The sequence below is a fragment of the Schistocerca piceifrons genome, chromosome 3 (assembly GCF_021461385.2).
Source record: "Schistocerca piceifrons isolate TAMUIC-IGC-003096 chromosome 3, iqSchPice1.1, whole genome shotgun sequence".
NCBI classification, from domain to species: Eukaryota; Metazoa; Arthropoda; class Insecta; order Orthoptera; family Acrididae; genus Schistocerca; species Schistocerca piceifrons.
The window spans coordinates 637,655,634-637,672,271 of record NC_060140.1 but is presented as its reverse complement, the minus strand read 5'-3'; the positions used below and the strand labels follow the sequence as shown (position 1 = coordinate 637,672,271).

Genomic DNA, 16,638 nt, shown 5'->3' with positions numbered 1-16,638 from the left:
GTGGAAAATACTTGTTATAGCTACGTATGCATCACAACATCTCAGCATGATGCGGAGGATGGAAGTGCTTGCCACACGAAAACGCAAGTAAATAAGAAAATAGGAGCGAAAACATCGCGAAAAACTAAATTACGCTCTAGAAGATAGGTTAACTCTCACCAAAAAACTTTCTCATCAACATCGGTTGGTTGCAGATGACAAGCTACCTGTAATAATTAACACGAAAGTGGTCCAAAAAATTCATGCTCACCAAATGTAAGGGTATTTACAAAAAAGAAATGATGTGTTGTTTGAACTAAAAATGCACGTAATTTTATAATCATGTAACAAAAATGTTCACATTGCAGAATAAATAAAAACGAAAACCCACTGATGATGGCACAGTGGTGCTGAAACATGTTTGGGTACTGAGAAAAACGGTGTTTTGCGTAACTGGCGGACCTCAAATCCCAAAAATTTTAACCGCAAATACGGCCAATACAAGGAGCTGCAAAACAAAAGATGGATGTTAACTAACAAGATTGCTGTTCTCAGTTCACAGTCATGCAATACATTTCACACACAAAGCAGCCAGAAATGCACGTAAGTCCGACCCGAATTATTACGTGATCTACAGTCAAATACTCCGTTACTATACATGAGTTTCACATTCAGTCCTTTTCAGTGGATTTCTATTAAAAAAACTGCTCACCAGATATTCTATAAACGAATACGAAACGTGCTACGCGGAATTTTAACTAAGGCCGAAAGTTCACGCACGGTTCTCTTTCCAACAAAACAATCCAAAAGCTTCCAAACTTCACAAAACTGTCCGTAAATGCAACTGCTATTACGGCCATACAATCTGGACGCGAGAAGCCAATTATTTCTTCATTTTACACATAATAAAGACGTAAGCGTTCAACATGACCTGCACGTCCGATAGCTGACTAGCGACTCCTGTTCAGTCTGCTTCTCTCCCAGTATAACTACCTAGCAGTGCGCGGGAACTGCTTAAGTCCGAATGGTTGATCAAAATGACCAGCCAATCCGAACTATCCTTCGAGATTATTCTCGCGCCAAAACTGTCCTGCGCCAATCAGTATTCCCAGATGCACTTACGTCATTTCAATATGCAAATATTAACATAATGTTTAACAAAACCAAGCGATTAGAAAACTAATCTTGAAATAAATTTAGAAACTTATTACTCTGCACACAGCTATTCTGGCCGCCTCCTTACAAAAGCAAGTACACTTAGACATATGTCATCTGCAATGTGGGTAAAACAACTTTCCCACGACACAGTTACGTAATGTTGTATATAATGCAATATTGAAATCTTATGTCTGTCCCACATACACACTCTCACTCATTCTTATTCATTCCAAAACAACAAAACAAATAGTTATTAATTTTTTCTTGAATTTTTATCTTAAAAAAATGAAAAGTAGTTACAGTTTTTAAATGTGAAAATCCTGATTAAATAGCATTTTCGGGTCAAGTTATACTATGGTTATAGTAACAGAAGAGAGCTGACGACAATAACCAATCATCCTACTAGGAAAGGGACCAGTTTTTACCCGGTGGGAGTTTAGCGAAAGACGCCTCTTGGTTAGTAAAAGCACATATTCTGAGCAATGTTGTAAGGAAACGTGGAAGATTAGCATCAGATCGTACTTAAAGGAGCGAGGGATAAGATAGGTTACAGACCTCTTCTTGCTTAGTATGAGATCAATGAATCATATTCTTTCTAAATAAACAATAAAGCCAGGAAGAATGCCTAGTCAGTATGAAAAGGAATGTGCTCTCTTCCACGAACCGATACATCGTAAGAAGTTTCCGGGACTATACTGTGACGGAGTCTTTGTAGCTACATGTGTGCCATGGAGTGGCACATTTGTGACAGCAGGCGTCTTTGAAGCTTGTAGGTGGCGCCATCCTGGGCTGGAAACCGGAGCTAGAGGTGTACAGAGTGGCGGTCAGGGTACGTTGGCACAAGGAGACAACAGTTTCAAATGGTTCAAATGGCTCTGAGCACTGCCCGAGGCAGGATTCGAACCTGCGACCGTAGCAGTCGCGCGGTTCCGGACTGAGGTCATCAGTCCCCTAGAACTTAGAACTACTTAAACCTAACTAACCTAAGGACATCACACACATCCATGCCCGAGGCAGGACTCGAACCTGCGGCCGCAGCGGTCGCGCGGTTCCAGACTGTAGCGCCTAGAACCGCTCGACCACTCCGGCCGGCTTTTTGCCGAATTCTCCACCTACTTGGATAGCGCTGTGCAGCTAGCAGCGCGTCGATTCGGAAGGTAAGATGGTTCAAATTACTTTGTTGGCAACCTTGAAAGTGGTTTTTTGTGGTTTCCCATTTTCACTTTAGGCAAATACGGGGGTTGGTCCCTTACTACAGGCCACAAACAATTCCTTCCGAATTCCTGTCGTTCCTGACAGATTCCAATGCCCTTAACGATGCAGTCTCTCTGCTTAAATGAAAAGAGCTGCACGAAAGGCGAGCTGAACATCTCTTCAGAGACTCATTGCACTAAAAGCCACAAAATAAATAAATAATAATATAAATTCTCCTCATTTAGGCTCAGGCATTTGTCTGCTGGAACATTCTTCAAATGCAGGTAGTTATATTTCTACATAGCAAAATGTGCAAGACGCATTCTTACATGAGAAAATTTGGGAAAGTGTATGGTTGAATAATTCCAAGCAGGATACGAACCTGCGACCGTAAGCGGTCGCGCGGTTCTAGACAGTAGCGCCTAGAACCGCTCGGCCACCGCGGCCGGCGACAAAAGTTTCTTCGTGGGCATCCTCACTAGTTATTGTGAGCGAATTCTCTGGCTAAGGACACTCATGTCAATGTAACTTGGGAGAGATCGGCGTTTATCCCGATTTCAATGTCGGGTATGCCTATGGAGATCTCGTGCAAAATCTATCTCCGCCTCAGGCAGCTGTTGCACAACATCTCCATATGCATACCCGACCTTGAAATGTGGATAAACCCCATCTCTCTGAAGATTCACTGATGCCTTTAACCAGACAGTTCGCACACAATCCATATTGAACGTGCCAGTGAGGAGCCTGCCGTCTCCACGTGTCAGACTAACGTGACCACGACTTTCTGCGCCTCTAGCTCCGGTTCGCAGTCCAGAATGGCGCCACCGCCAACGTTTACATCACAAATGTGCCCCTCCACGCCACACATGTCTTATTTATTACTGGAACTGAAGCAACATCCTGAGGAAGCTTAAATTGTAGCTATATTTTCAGACTGAAAGTAGTCTATTATTGATTACATTTTCCAGCTGCATTATCTTCCAGGATGGTATAATAATTAAATAATTAATTGAGAAATGGATTTGATGCGTTAACCTTTAAACCTTCTGCTGTATTTCTCTGAACAATGGAGATTTTGAAGGTGATTCAAAGTTGATATTACAGAGTTTTAGGGTTGTAGAGTGGACTTAGTAGATAACTCATCTGTCGGTACGCACACAGACTGAAAAGGGAACGTCGTCGTCAGTCCCTGTTGTAATTATGGCATCACATAACACCTTCGTCCAATACAGCAACTGCTACGAGACACTGAAACGTTCGTATCTAGGAGGGCTGGCCGTGGTGCTCCAAGGACGCACCCAGCTCTCGACTTTGAGGACGACATCCTTCGTCACGTAGAAGAGAACTCGAGGACGAATATTCGAAAAACTGCTCTGCCATGTGCTCTTTCACCACACAGGTCATTGTTCATTATCTCCACTGTGCGTATACCGTGAAGAGGTGGACTCGAAGGTGATCCGATCTTCAAACTTGTTTTATATTGAAACGATACATTTCTGGACATGAGTTCCTTATCAAAACTTCACCTCTAGAACCCTAGAAGCCTGTAATAGGAATTTTGAATCACTATATATAATGAAGGCATTTACTATTGCAGACTACAAGGATTTTAGTTTTCTTTTGCGGTGTTTATTATCAATAAGGGTGGAGCGCTTTCACTGTTTCAGGAATGGAACTGACGGACATCCAGAACCGGCTGAACCTAAACTGGTACATGTCTGTGAGCGCAGCCGTCGGCATGATCGCCACCGGGCTCGTGGGCTGGGTGTTGCGCAGCTGGGTCTACTTCAACCTCTTCGCTGCTCTCTGCTGTCTCACCTTGCTCTCCTTCCACAGGTAAAACGAAATGTGAGCGGTAAGGGAGAGTGCGCATAAGTCACTGGTCCTAAAGACAGCTTGGAATAGGATAATAGTCAAGAGAAACTAACTGCTAGAAGTCAGGTGGAAGGCTGATTTACTCTACTGTTAAAAGAGCAATTTGAGCGCTACTTGAACATGAAAGCGGTGCATGCAGAAAAAAAACAATGACGAATTGCTGATTTCGGAAAAAAAATTAATTGAAATACATAGTATAAAATCGATTCATTCTGTTTCTTATCTTTCTAAAACAGTCAGCGCTTTTTAAAAGGACTATTTTAACTATATATTACAATTTTTGTAGGTCGTACCCCACATTTTCCAAATATTTAACGACCGAGACCTGACAATAAGTGCCGCTTAATTATGAACAGTTTCAGTCCTAAGAGCCTCATCAGATATGACAATATATTTAAAACAGCTTAAATTGCGTTGTAAAACGTACGGTGTCAACTACCATAAACTTCGTAATGAGTCACTGTTGTTAAGTAGTATATCTACCATGGTACAAAAGCACTGCGATATATACGGTCCAATAAAACACTAATGTGACCACCGCCTACGTTCGACACCCACGTGCAACAATGACTCACAGATATCAGATGGCAGCACTAGCAGTGGAGGTTGTATGAAGAGCGTCGAGGTAATGCGGAGCACGTCCGAAAGGGCACGATCATTGGCTTTGGCCCAAGGGTGGAAGAATTTCTGAAACGGCTAAGTTAATAAACTACCCGCCTGCCGCTGTGGTTAAAACTTTCCGCGCATGGCAAAATGGTGTTATCGAAAACCGGCGATGAGACACCTGACAGGCACGTGACAGGGGTGAGCGATAGCTGGAAAGAATAAACATGCAACTGTTAAACAACTGACCGCCGAGATGAACCCAGGGGCTACAAACAGCGTCTTATCAATGACTGTTCAGCGAGCGCTACTGCGTATGGGCATCAGCAGCAGGCAACTCTTCCACGGACTCGTGCTGACTACTGTTAATCGGCGATGAAGCCTGGAATTTGTACGCCGATACGGCAACAACTGGACGTCCACTGATTGGCGAGAGGTGTCCTTTTCACATGACTCACGTTTTATGCTCCATCGCAGGGACGGCTGTTGGTGTGTACGGTGTGAAACGTCTGACAGCAAACCTATTGCATGTGTTACGGTCTGGGGAATATTTTCGTGGGGTGCTGTGGTTAACCGGTTATTGTGGAAGGCACAATGGATCAATACAAGTATGTATCTATCCTAGTACACCACGTCCACACCTATATGCAATTCGTTTTCCTCAGAACGATTGTATCTACCAGCATTGCAATGCAGCAAGTCTTACAGCTCTCAGTGTACGTGCGAGGTTCGAAGAGCACCAGGACGAGTTTACCGTACTCCGCAGCTGTGATACACCTTACGTGGAATCAGCAGTAACGAGTGAAAGAACAGGCAGCAAGCATTCATATAATTGATTCGCCTTGAGGTGCAATGAATTCACAACCCTCTGTGCGGAAGCACATTTACTTTTGATCTAAAGTTAGAGAGCGCAGAGGTTATGGACGGCGACTGTGGGTAAGTGGCGCTAGATAGAAGTGTATATGCGATAAATTACGTGTTTGGATGGTGTAGTGGTTAATACAATCCTGGGTCCGAGTCCTGTCCCAGCATCATTTTCACTCGTCACCGCTGCATAAACTTCCAATGTAGTTGAATGGAAACTGGAATGTATCTGATCTGGACGTGCAGTGTGATCTAACGTGTTGCAGTTTGGCTTCTTTTTAAACGATGCAGGGCGCAAGTGCACCGACGACCCAGCGAGGCTTTCCAGCCGCAGAGCTTGGAGGGTGTAAACCGACTGTAGATGCTTCCCTGAAGTTTTGGGGACGTTCTTCATTCCACGACTTGGACCATGTCATTCGGAATACCTCGAACATGATCCCGAGTGATTATTTCAATTCTCTCTGTGACCAAGTATTGTCCTTCTTTTTACATCTTTATCAACAGTATGCTCTGTACACTCTTGTCTTCCAAGGTGACAACACTCGTGTGATAGGACTGTATGCACATATTCCTTGATACACTATCATTCAAACTCCTTATTGTGTTATTAATGACCGCGGGACTGCTACGGTCGGAGGTTCGAATCCTGCCTCGGGCACGGATGTGTGTGACGTCCTTAGGTTAGTTAGGTTTAAGTAGTTCTAAGTTCTAGGGGACTGATGACCACAGAAGTTGAGTCCCGTAGTGCTCAGAGCCATTTCAACCATTTTTTTGTCGGGCCGACAGCCTGTCTCACCTAAGTGAGCGTTAGTGTTTGGATTCCAGGCCGACCCTCGGAACTTCTGAGAGCCCTTGAGTGTACTGCCTTATATTGTTTGTTCTTGTTGTTTGTATTTGTACAGCTTCTAGCCGATTTTTAAAGTACGTTTGTTTTGCCCTTAAGGCGTCAGATGGTTGGGCCTTCAGCCTAATTTAAGAACTCTTTTACGAAAAGCCTTTGGCATTTTTGAAACTAATTTTATCGAGTCTTAAGTGTTGGGCCTTCAGACGATTTTGAATTTAAGTTGTTTGCTCTTAAAGTGTCAGATTCTTTGGGCCTACATCCTAATTAAGGAACTGTTTTAAGATGAGGCTTTGCCTTTTAAATTTCTGATTTTATTTAAGCTTTAATTTATTGGCTTTCAGCCATTTTTAAATTAAAGTGGTCTTGCCTTTAAGGCATGATATTGTACAGCGCATTCAGCCACTAATTAAGTTCCAAAACTAAATCTGCGCTTTTTTTAAATTTTTCTTGGCTCTTGTAATGTTCGATCAAATAATTGTATGTTCGCGTATAATTGACAGCCGCTTATTTTGACCCGTTTCCACAACTTAAACTACCTGTCCTCTCTTGCGGGTTTAGCAAGGCATCTCACTATAGTGATTTATAATTCTCATTCTCTTCCCACACGTTATAATGTGATATTTTTACTCCTTTTTTAGCGTAGAACACATTTAAACTCGTCAGTCGGTTCGTGGACTTGGTTGTTGGAACATATTTCATGATGAAACCCTTCCATCGCGAGTCAAGTTGTTACATGTCTCTCGTTTCTACATTCTCTGGTCCAGCTACCATCCAACGTGGTTGGTGTGTTGTGGAACCGCATCCCTACTTTCTCCTTCTTCCTGTCCGTATTATTAATCAGTTCATGATATGATTCTGAGAAAGGTAACCAATATTGTAATCTGATGTCCTCTATGAAGTACATCTCTTTCCTGCGTTCATATATAAGTCGGGGTGATGCTGTTTTTACCACTCCTAATGAAGATGAATATCATCTTTACATTTTTTATTCTTTTCATATCATGTGATCTCTGTTCCATACGTCATTGTCGCTTTGGATAGCGTCGATAGACTGATTGCGTTCGGGATATTATGTGAAACTTTGGTGGCAGCTGCTGCTCTTTCCTGAATAAGCACACAGAAAGATGTTGCTGTTGTGAGTAATGTAAATCCCAGGTACATATGTTTTTGGATGGGGTCCATCTTTAGCAAAACGCAATTTTGTTTTTTATCCCAAACACGTTTCACTGCAGTTGGAGCATAATCAGTGGGCTTTTCTTTCATGGCTTTTTACAACATGATGTGGTTTTTCTGCTGTATTATGTTTTTTATATTTACTGTCTTCTTTTAATGTTTGGGATAGAAAACCAAATTGTGTTTTGCTAAAGGCAGACCCCATCCAAAAACATATTTGTTGTTAAAGCAAGAATGGACAAAAGAGCTTCAACTTTAAGATGATTAAATCCCAAGTATATATAATGTACAGTCACATTAATATGACAACATGTCAAAATCCCCGGATAACCACTTTTTGCAGTGCACACTTGCAGGAAGAGAGTCAATGAGGTTATGCAAGGTACCGATAGTAATGTGGAGATACACCGGCTGCATTGCCGTAGCCAGCTGCTCCGAGGAATCTGGTGGTCAGGAAAGAACTCATTCTGGTGCTTTCTGAACCACGCACGTACACTGCGAGCTGTGTGACACGTTGTACTGTCCTACTGATGTATCGCATCGTGCTAAGGAAAAACAAACTGGACGTAGTGGTGTACATGGTCCCCTAGGATAAGCACATTGTGCCTTCCAGAATGACGAGATCACCTTAGGTGTATGTCACAAAAACATTCCTCTGTCCATAATGCTCCCTACTGGTTGCAGGGTATATGCTTTCAAACGCTTTACGCCATATACGCCAGGGCCCTCTGTCCAATGGAGCATAAAACGTGATTCATCGGCCAAGGTCACCTATCGCCACTCAGTGGACCTCCAGTTAGAGTACAAATTCTAGCCTTCGCTGCCGATTAACAGTAGTCAGCGTCGTTGCATGAACCAGGCATCAGCTGCCTAGGCTTATACACAGCAACGTTCGCAGAGCGGTGGTTGAGGACACACTGCTGATGGCCCCCTTGGTTCATCTGGCAGTCAGCTGCGCAGCAGTTGCACGTCTACTCGCCAGTACACACCTCCGCAGCTGTCGTCCACCTCTGTGGTGTACGGCCCGTGGTGCACCACAATTGCCTCGGCGCCGGTTTTAGATAGCGCCGTTTTTCCATGCATAGTTTACTTTATACACAGCAGCACGAGAAAAGTTTAATAACTTAGCCGTTTCGAAAATCCTTCCAACCTTGGCCCAAAACCAATGAACACGCCGTTTTCGACGTCAGATAAATCGCTCCGTTTCTGAATTATCACAGCGACCACGCTGTTTTCCTCGTTTCCTGGCACTAGTCATATATCCACCACTGCTAGTGCTTCCACTTGCATCTGTGAGCGGTTATGGCACGTAGGCGTCGAACGTAAGCCGATGTCACATTAGTGTGACTGGACTATGTATATTTCCCAGCTACCTGCAATGGTTCATTGTATAATTTGGTTGATGTTTTCTCTCCCTTATTAATTTTCATTTGAACTCTTGGTTTATTTTTAGGTAATTTTCCTTTTCCCAAGGTTCCAGTCTTTACAGTGCCTTCTGTACATCCTCTCATACCGGTGACCTATCACCATGTCATCTGCATACAGAGTCATTCCTCCTATTCAGTTTTTATCTAATGTATTATGTTTGTCACACCTTCTGTATCGATGTTGAACAACGTGGGGCTCATAGGGTCTCCTTGCAGAGCCCCACTAGTTTGTATAATTTTATCTGAGATTGCAACATTGTCGTTAATTTGAATCAGATTACGTTGAAGGCAGGACTCGATTACTCTTACCAGCGCGTTTCTCTCTCTGGTCATCCCGGTCGTTTCTGTCAGTTTCCCTTGTAGTTTTTCTCTATTTACTGAATCGGACACTATCTTGATATCTACGGAAACTGCATAGTACTTTCGTCTTTAGTTTCTCAGTGGGTTTTCTATCTATGGTGGTCCGTGACGTACATTGCCTGTACTGTGTGCCTGCTCTTCATAATGAAAAAATGGCATTCCGAGAGATGGTGTTAACCTCCGATGTGTGGAGCTTTCGGATGCCTTGTTATCTAAGCATGTTGTGACAGCGGAAGTGCAAGGAGAAAGGTCAGTAAGTCTGTCAGTCGAGTAGTCTTTTGCTAGGTATTTTTCTAAATACTTTCATGACAGCGTTTTCTAGCGCCATTCTTCTGAATGAATTTGTGGTACTCTGTCTCCCTTCCCTTTGTGCAGGATTTTTGTTGTTACTGTTTCGAAGCTTTCAGGGATTTTCTTGTCTGTAGGCACTTGTCCAACTTGTACTCCCACAATTTCTTCATGCTGTCGATCTAGTCTCTGGGATGTTCCATGTATACATTCTCTGGATCTATAGTTTTCTTCCTCCTCTGAATGATTGTCTGAGTTCTGTAGTTGCTATTAGCTGAAAACTGTGTGTGGCCTCTTTCTATTTCATATGTTTGTCGTTTTCTGTTTATGAAGTATTTCCGAGAAATGTTCTCACATTCATTGATGTTTGTTTCTACAATTCTCAGTGAAACTATCTTCCTCATTGCTACGCATGGTGTCTGATTTTGCATCCATTGCTAATTTTCTTCCCTGATTCTCGATATATTCCGCTCTTTTCCTTGTACGAGTACCTGTAATGTGTACTGCCTACAGAGTTTCTCTTCTTTCTTTGATGGAGTATTGGTCAAATTATTTTTGTGATTATCTTATTCTTTTGATTTTTGCGGTTCTCTTTATTATCTCTGTGGATATATTCAGGACTTCCTCTAGTTTGCTTTCCGCTATTAGTGGCCTCGCTCTTTCGGTGTGTGTTTTGTTCTATTACTTCCTGTTGTATTCAGTCCAGTTGCTTCTTTCCTAGGCCTGTTTCGAATATAATCATGGTATTGTGGGTATTTACCTTATGGAGGCTCTTACATAGGATCATAATCCTTCTTGTTTGTTTAGCTGTAAATTCCCTGCTTTACAAAACACTAATTCGATCGGTTTGGTTCCGTTAAGTTCTATGTAGATTGGTATTTCATTTATGTCCCCAGTCTGAAATCTTCCTTTTGTAGTGTTTCTAGCAGTATGTGTGCTTTGTCGTTCTGCATATCAATTTTACAGTTAACATCTCTGCCTAAAGAAATATTTACGTCGGATTTCGTTTGTTCGGTGGCTTTTGGTACCCCGTCTATCATATTTTTAACTGTTACACTTGTCTGTATATACATGCCAATTACCGTTATTATGATAGTTTTGATCACTACTAAATTTTTCTGTGTTCACCTTCAGGTAACGCCCCCTGTTGCTCTCCCGTCCGGTGGCGTCGCTAGTACATAAGTTCAGTACTAACGTTCAGGTTGTATAGTTCAGTGAGAAATGTCTCTGTGGTTACTGAAACTTCAGTTTCTTCCGTTATCTGCAAGACAGTGGATTTTTCATTCCCTCATTGTTCCATAATAGTGTGTTTTTGCTCTTATTAGGACGTGATTCTCTGTTCTTGTTGGTAAGTATATTGTATCTTTCCTTCGGTGTCCTCTTTGTATCTCCAAAGGTTACATCTTCAGAGGACTATTCCTTGAGGCCAGATGTCTGTCCTTTGTGTGTCTTCTAGATAACTGAATGGGAAGCCGATCTTAAAGGTTTTCCTCTCTCCTCGAATGTGAACTTCTTCACATCCTGTATTTCCCTTAATACCACTTCTCTCTGTGAATTTTTTGATATTCTTTGTTTCTATAATTTTCCTATGTGGGGATAGGGCATCTTGTCAGATGTATCCAGTTCACATGCTTCTTTCTTCGATCTTGTGGTGGGTCTGTGTTGACGTCTCTGCGGTCTCCTTTCTCCTCGGTGTACCGAGCTCCATATCGAAGTGTGATTGTCCCACTAATTTAACAAATCTTAAGTGTACAAAAAACGTCTGGAACTGCGGTTGAGACGTAGCAGTCAACAGCCTCTCCCTCCCCCCCCCCCCCTCCCTCCGAAAATGATAGCTCTATGGGATATAACGAAGGGTGATTTCAATTGGATAAGGCGTAGCTGAAGAAACTTGTGGATTAATTTTTTGTCTGGGTTTTTTGTGTTCATGCTAGATCTTACTACAAAAACTTGGGTATTTGTGTTCCACGAAGCAATCATCAGTCCGAGGTTATCAGTCACTACATTACCTGATGTTATGCACCGTTCCTTCTATTGTAGGTAATCCACGGAATGAGTTACTCATCAAGTTTTACGGAAGCCTGCAGTTTTACATAGGAATCAATACACGGTCAACTCAGTGTTTTCCAGTCATAGAAGGCAATGCCAGTAGTGATAATCCATTGAACGAAAATAGAGAGAGAAATAATTTTTGATTCGACCAGCCATCCCAAAACGCACTTTCAGATTTTTTATGCGGTGTGCTATAAATGCAGGAGAACATCGAGCGACATTCAAATTCATAAACCAATGGAAGTGACCAGAAGTAAGCTCTGTACTTGATAAAACCGACAGGAAGCTCTGTACTTGGAAAAACAGCGCAGAGCGGAAGGTCGTTCTCAGACATCCGGTGAACCCATTTGTGACCAAACAACTGCCTTGTAAATGTAAATTTATTTTCTTGTCCATCACGTGGAACATCTAAGCGACGATTACTGAGCTGTGGCAATGATTTTGAAGAAAATGTCCACACCAACTCCACTTTTCTGTTTATTTTAAACCAAAACCGGTTACGGTCACCAAGGTCATTATCTGGTGGTATATGTCAGGCGTCTTGAGACGACATAGGACAACTACCACTAGATAATTGCTGTGGAGGCCGAAAAGTATAAGTGGTGCGGATATTTTCTTCAAAATGTAGATTTAACTGCTTACGCCGGAAGGCCTTTCGATATTGTGGTGAGGTTCTGTTTTGTTGTCCAATAATCTCCGTTTCCTGCTCCTTCGTCGTAATCTGTGTTGATAATCACCACCTTAATATTTTAACCAATGTCTCGGTGAAGAATAATGGGTGGAACACAGGTAGTTCGTCTATAAACACGTATAATTTTCGACTGCCATGTTGTACTGTAATGAAAGACTGGATCTTTCTGAACGTCTTCCCGGATGCTGCGCATATTGATTGCTAAAAGTAATCGAAATGCCTTTTTATCATTCATAACGATTATTCGGGCCTCTTTAAATTGTCTAAGATATTACCATTTTACAGAAACGTAAGTAGGCTTTAGTTTTGCGTGCCGGTTGTATATTGCACCGGATAGAGGCAATGGCTTCTACAGAACGTTCCTCATTGTTGTTGATAACTACCGATACTGACTGTGTATCCGCACTGACTTCCGCTGTCTTTGTGGGACACACTATGTTGGCTGTAAAAGATATTTCTAGTGGACAAATAATTTCTCTGTGTTCCTTTGTGTTCTTGTATGTTTTGGTCTCAAAATCACATCACATTGTAACCGCCTGAAACCTAGTAATACTTTCGATTTTCCTTGGTCATTACTATTGATTTCTTTGCAGATTCTGTAACTGTTAAGGATACATAAAGTAACGTTCTGTTTCATTGCACATCAGTGCTGTTGGCAGGACTCTGACATGCTGCATCGATTTTCATACGGAGAAGGAGACTATAGACTGTCGAGACAAACCAGCGTCCATATCGCCGAATAAATACTTCCACAAGAAAATTACTGTTGCAGAAAAAGCCAATATCAGTTGGTATATCCACTATCTTCTCAGACAACTACGTAGACGTTTATCTACAAACTTCGATCGAGGAAAAAGTGTACACACCGTCGAAGGCATAGCTGGGTCTTTATTCGAGCACTCAGGGCAAATGAAAACTGATGGAACAATTAAATCCTGTTACAGTCCTTGTTATTTTCTCTTCTAAAGAATATGTACATAAGGCTGACGAAAAGACGTATTGAAATACGTCCCCTGAAGTCGATGCAGGATGCGTCGCTGTATTTTCACGGAATCACTACGTTTGCTCTAGAACACTGACGTCGGAACTCCGAACGTCCCTCGTCGATTAATCACTGAGAATATAGTAATGTTCAGATTCCTTGTGAAATAGTTTAACAACTAGTAATCTGTCTTTGTACTAGAACTAATTAATTTCAGAGACGTTTCAAGGGTCACATTTTCTTAAGCCTGTCTTTTTGAAAGAAGGGTGCATTCGACGCATTATGAAAGCAACAAAAGGTAAGTAGTCCTGCTGAAGGAAATCTAGTTCTTCTCTCACTGGCATTCTCCCATTTCCCAGTCTACTACCTGTGCATCTTAAACCATATAGAGCGAGATGACTAGTCAAGGCTTTTGTAACATTACTGCCGCCAGCTTGGAAAGTTTAAGAGTCAGGTGAACAAACGAGCCTTCTAAAAAAAAGTGTAACAGTAACAACCAAGCTACTGGACGTTCTAGTGGCACCAGTGAAGCACAATACATGGAAGTTTGTGTTCTCTTTCATTTAGTCCATTAATTTGGAGTCATCTTCCTCTTCTTTCTATTCCATGCCCATCAATGCATGTTCTACAGCTCCAACTAATTTTTGATTCTATGACTGTTGGTGTTGACAAATTAACTACTCCAGATTACCCTGATACGTCTACCATTGCTGTTTCTGCTCCTGGAAATTTGTCGTTTCTTATTACTTTTCTCAGCTATCAGCATAACAGCGGTGCAGAACTTCTTTCCAAGTGAAGCAACGACTGTTATCAATAGGGGATGAAAGATTGATTCAATATTATTAGATTTTCAGAAGGCTTTTGAAACCGTTCCCCACAAGCGACTTCTAATCAAACTGCGTACCTATGGAGAATCGTCTCAGGTATTCAGTTGCGCTTCTGGATTCGTCATTTAATATAAGAAAGGTCACAGTTTGTAGCTATTGAAACAAAGTCATTTTTTTTTTAGTCATCAGTCTTGTTGGTTTGTTGCGGCTAGCCACCAGTTCCTCTTCTGTGCGTCTCCTGTTGCAGATAGCCCTGCCACAGTCTACCACGTCGGCACTGGTGGATATCGCCAAACTTCTGGATTCGTCATTTAATATAAGAAAGGTCACAGTTTGTAGCTATTGAAACAAAGTCATTTTTTTTTTAGTCATCAGTCTTGTTGGTTTGTTGCGGCTAGCCACCAGTTCCTCTTCTGTGCGTCTCCTGTTGCAGATAGCCCTGCCACAGTCTACCACGTCGGCACTGGTGGATATCGCCAAACTACTCACCGCACAGCCGCAGAAACTGACATGTATCTTCTGTCTAGTGGAGGCTGTTCTGAAGGCTTTCGTTCCACCTCAAGTAGACGGCCAACAACGAACAAGAAACCTCAGATTTTGTATTTGGAGTGTAAATGGACAGCACATCAAGAAGAATAGGTTCACAGATTTTATACACCGGATAAACGTCACCGTCATTTCATAAACACATCTTCGAGAAACGACTGGACAACCGAGTTTCGGATAACAGAAAACGGTGTTTACAGGAAAGACCGGCAAGGAGAAAGCGGCGGACGGACCACCGTCCTAGTCAAGAGAGACATACGCTACCATCACGAACAGCTCCCATAGCCTTCCATATATTCCTATCCTCACCGATTCTGCAGTGAGTCTCCTCATTCCTGACCTCATCAGTCCACCTAGTTTTCAACATTCGTCTACAGCATCACGTCTCAAATGCTTCAGTTCTTTTCTGTTCCGGTTTTCCCATAGTCCACGTCTCACTGTCATACAATGCCGTACTCCAAACGTGCATTCTTAGACATTTCTTCCTCAAATCGAGACCTACGCTTGATACTTGCAGACTTCCTTTGGCCAGTGCTAGTCCTTTTTTATGTCCTTCTTGCTTTGTCCGTGTCAACAGCCTTGCCTCAGTGGTAACAACGGTTCCCGTCAGATCACCGAAGTTGAGCGCTGTAGGGCTGGGCTGACACTTGGGTGGGTGACCATCCGATGTGCCGATCGCTGATGGCAAGCGGGCTGCACTCTGCTTCTGTGAGGAAAACTGAGGAGCTACCGGATTCAGAAGCAGCGACTCCGGTCTCGGAAACGGTCATACGTCTGGGAGATGGCTGTGCTGATCACATGCCCCTCCATATCCGCATCCGTGAGGCGGTCAGTACCGTTGGGCCTTCAAGGCCTGTTCGGGAGAAGTTTAATTTTTTCTTGCTCCGTTCGTCGAGGGTTCCTTTGCTGCCTAGTTAGCAGAATTCCTTAACTTCGTCTACTTCGTGATCCCCATTCTGATGTTAAGTTCTCGCACTTCTCATTTCAGCTACTTATTACTTTCGTCTTTCTTCGATTTATTATCAATCATATTCTGTACTTATTAGACTGTTCATTCCATTCAACAGATTCTGTAATTCTTCTTCGCTTTCACTGAGGATAGCAATGTTATTAGCGAATCTTATCATCGATATCCTTTCACCCTCAATTTTAATCTTACTATTCAACCCTTCTTTTATTTCCGTCATTGTTTCTTCGATATATAGATTGAACAGTAAGGGCGAAAGACTACATCTCTGTCTTATACTCTTTGAGTCCGAGCACTTCGTTCTTGACCTTCCAGTCCTATTTATTCCCTCTTCGTTCTTGTACGCATCGTATTGCACACGTCTTTGCCTATACCTTACCCGACTTTTCTAAGAATTTCGAACACCTTGCATCATTTTACAGTCTCGAACTCTTTTTCCAGGTCGACATACCCTATGAACGTGTCATGATTTTTTCTTCAGTCTTGCTTCAATTATCAGCCGCAGCATCAGAACTGCCTCTCTGATGCCTTTTGCCTTTCGTAAAGCGAAACTGTTCGTCGTCTAACAGATTTTCACTTTTCTTTTCCATCATTTTGTATATTATTGTTGTCAGTAACGTGGATACATCAACTGTTAAGCCGACTGTGCGATAATTCTGGCAGACGTCGGCTCTGGCTGCCTTCGAGATTGTGTGGACCATATTTTCCCAAAGGTCTAATAGTATATCGTCAGTCTCATACATTGTACACACCAATGTAAATAGTCGTCATGTTGCCACTTCATGGAATTTTATCTACATTATTTGAT

The 16,638-nt window shown here is 42.4% G+C and overlaps 1 protein-coding gene across 1 annotated transcript in view; it reads left to right on the top strand.

Annotated features, from left to right (window-relative positions):
- The window catches only part of LOC124788909 (solute carrier family 22 member 15-like), an 87,638-nt gene that overhangs the window by 16,619 nt on the left and 54,381 nt on the right, over positions 1-16,638 (top strand). The window contains exon 2 of the mRNA XM_047256192.1: positions 3,999-4,167. Within this exon, the coding sequence (XP_047112148.1) occupies positions 3,999-4,167 (169 nt within the window). The remainder of the gene's footprint in view (positions 1-3,998; positions 4,168-16,638) is intronic.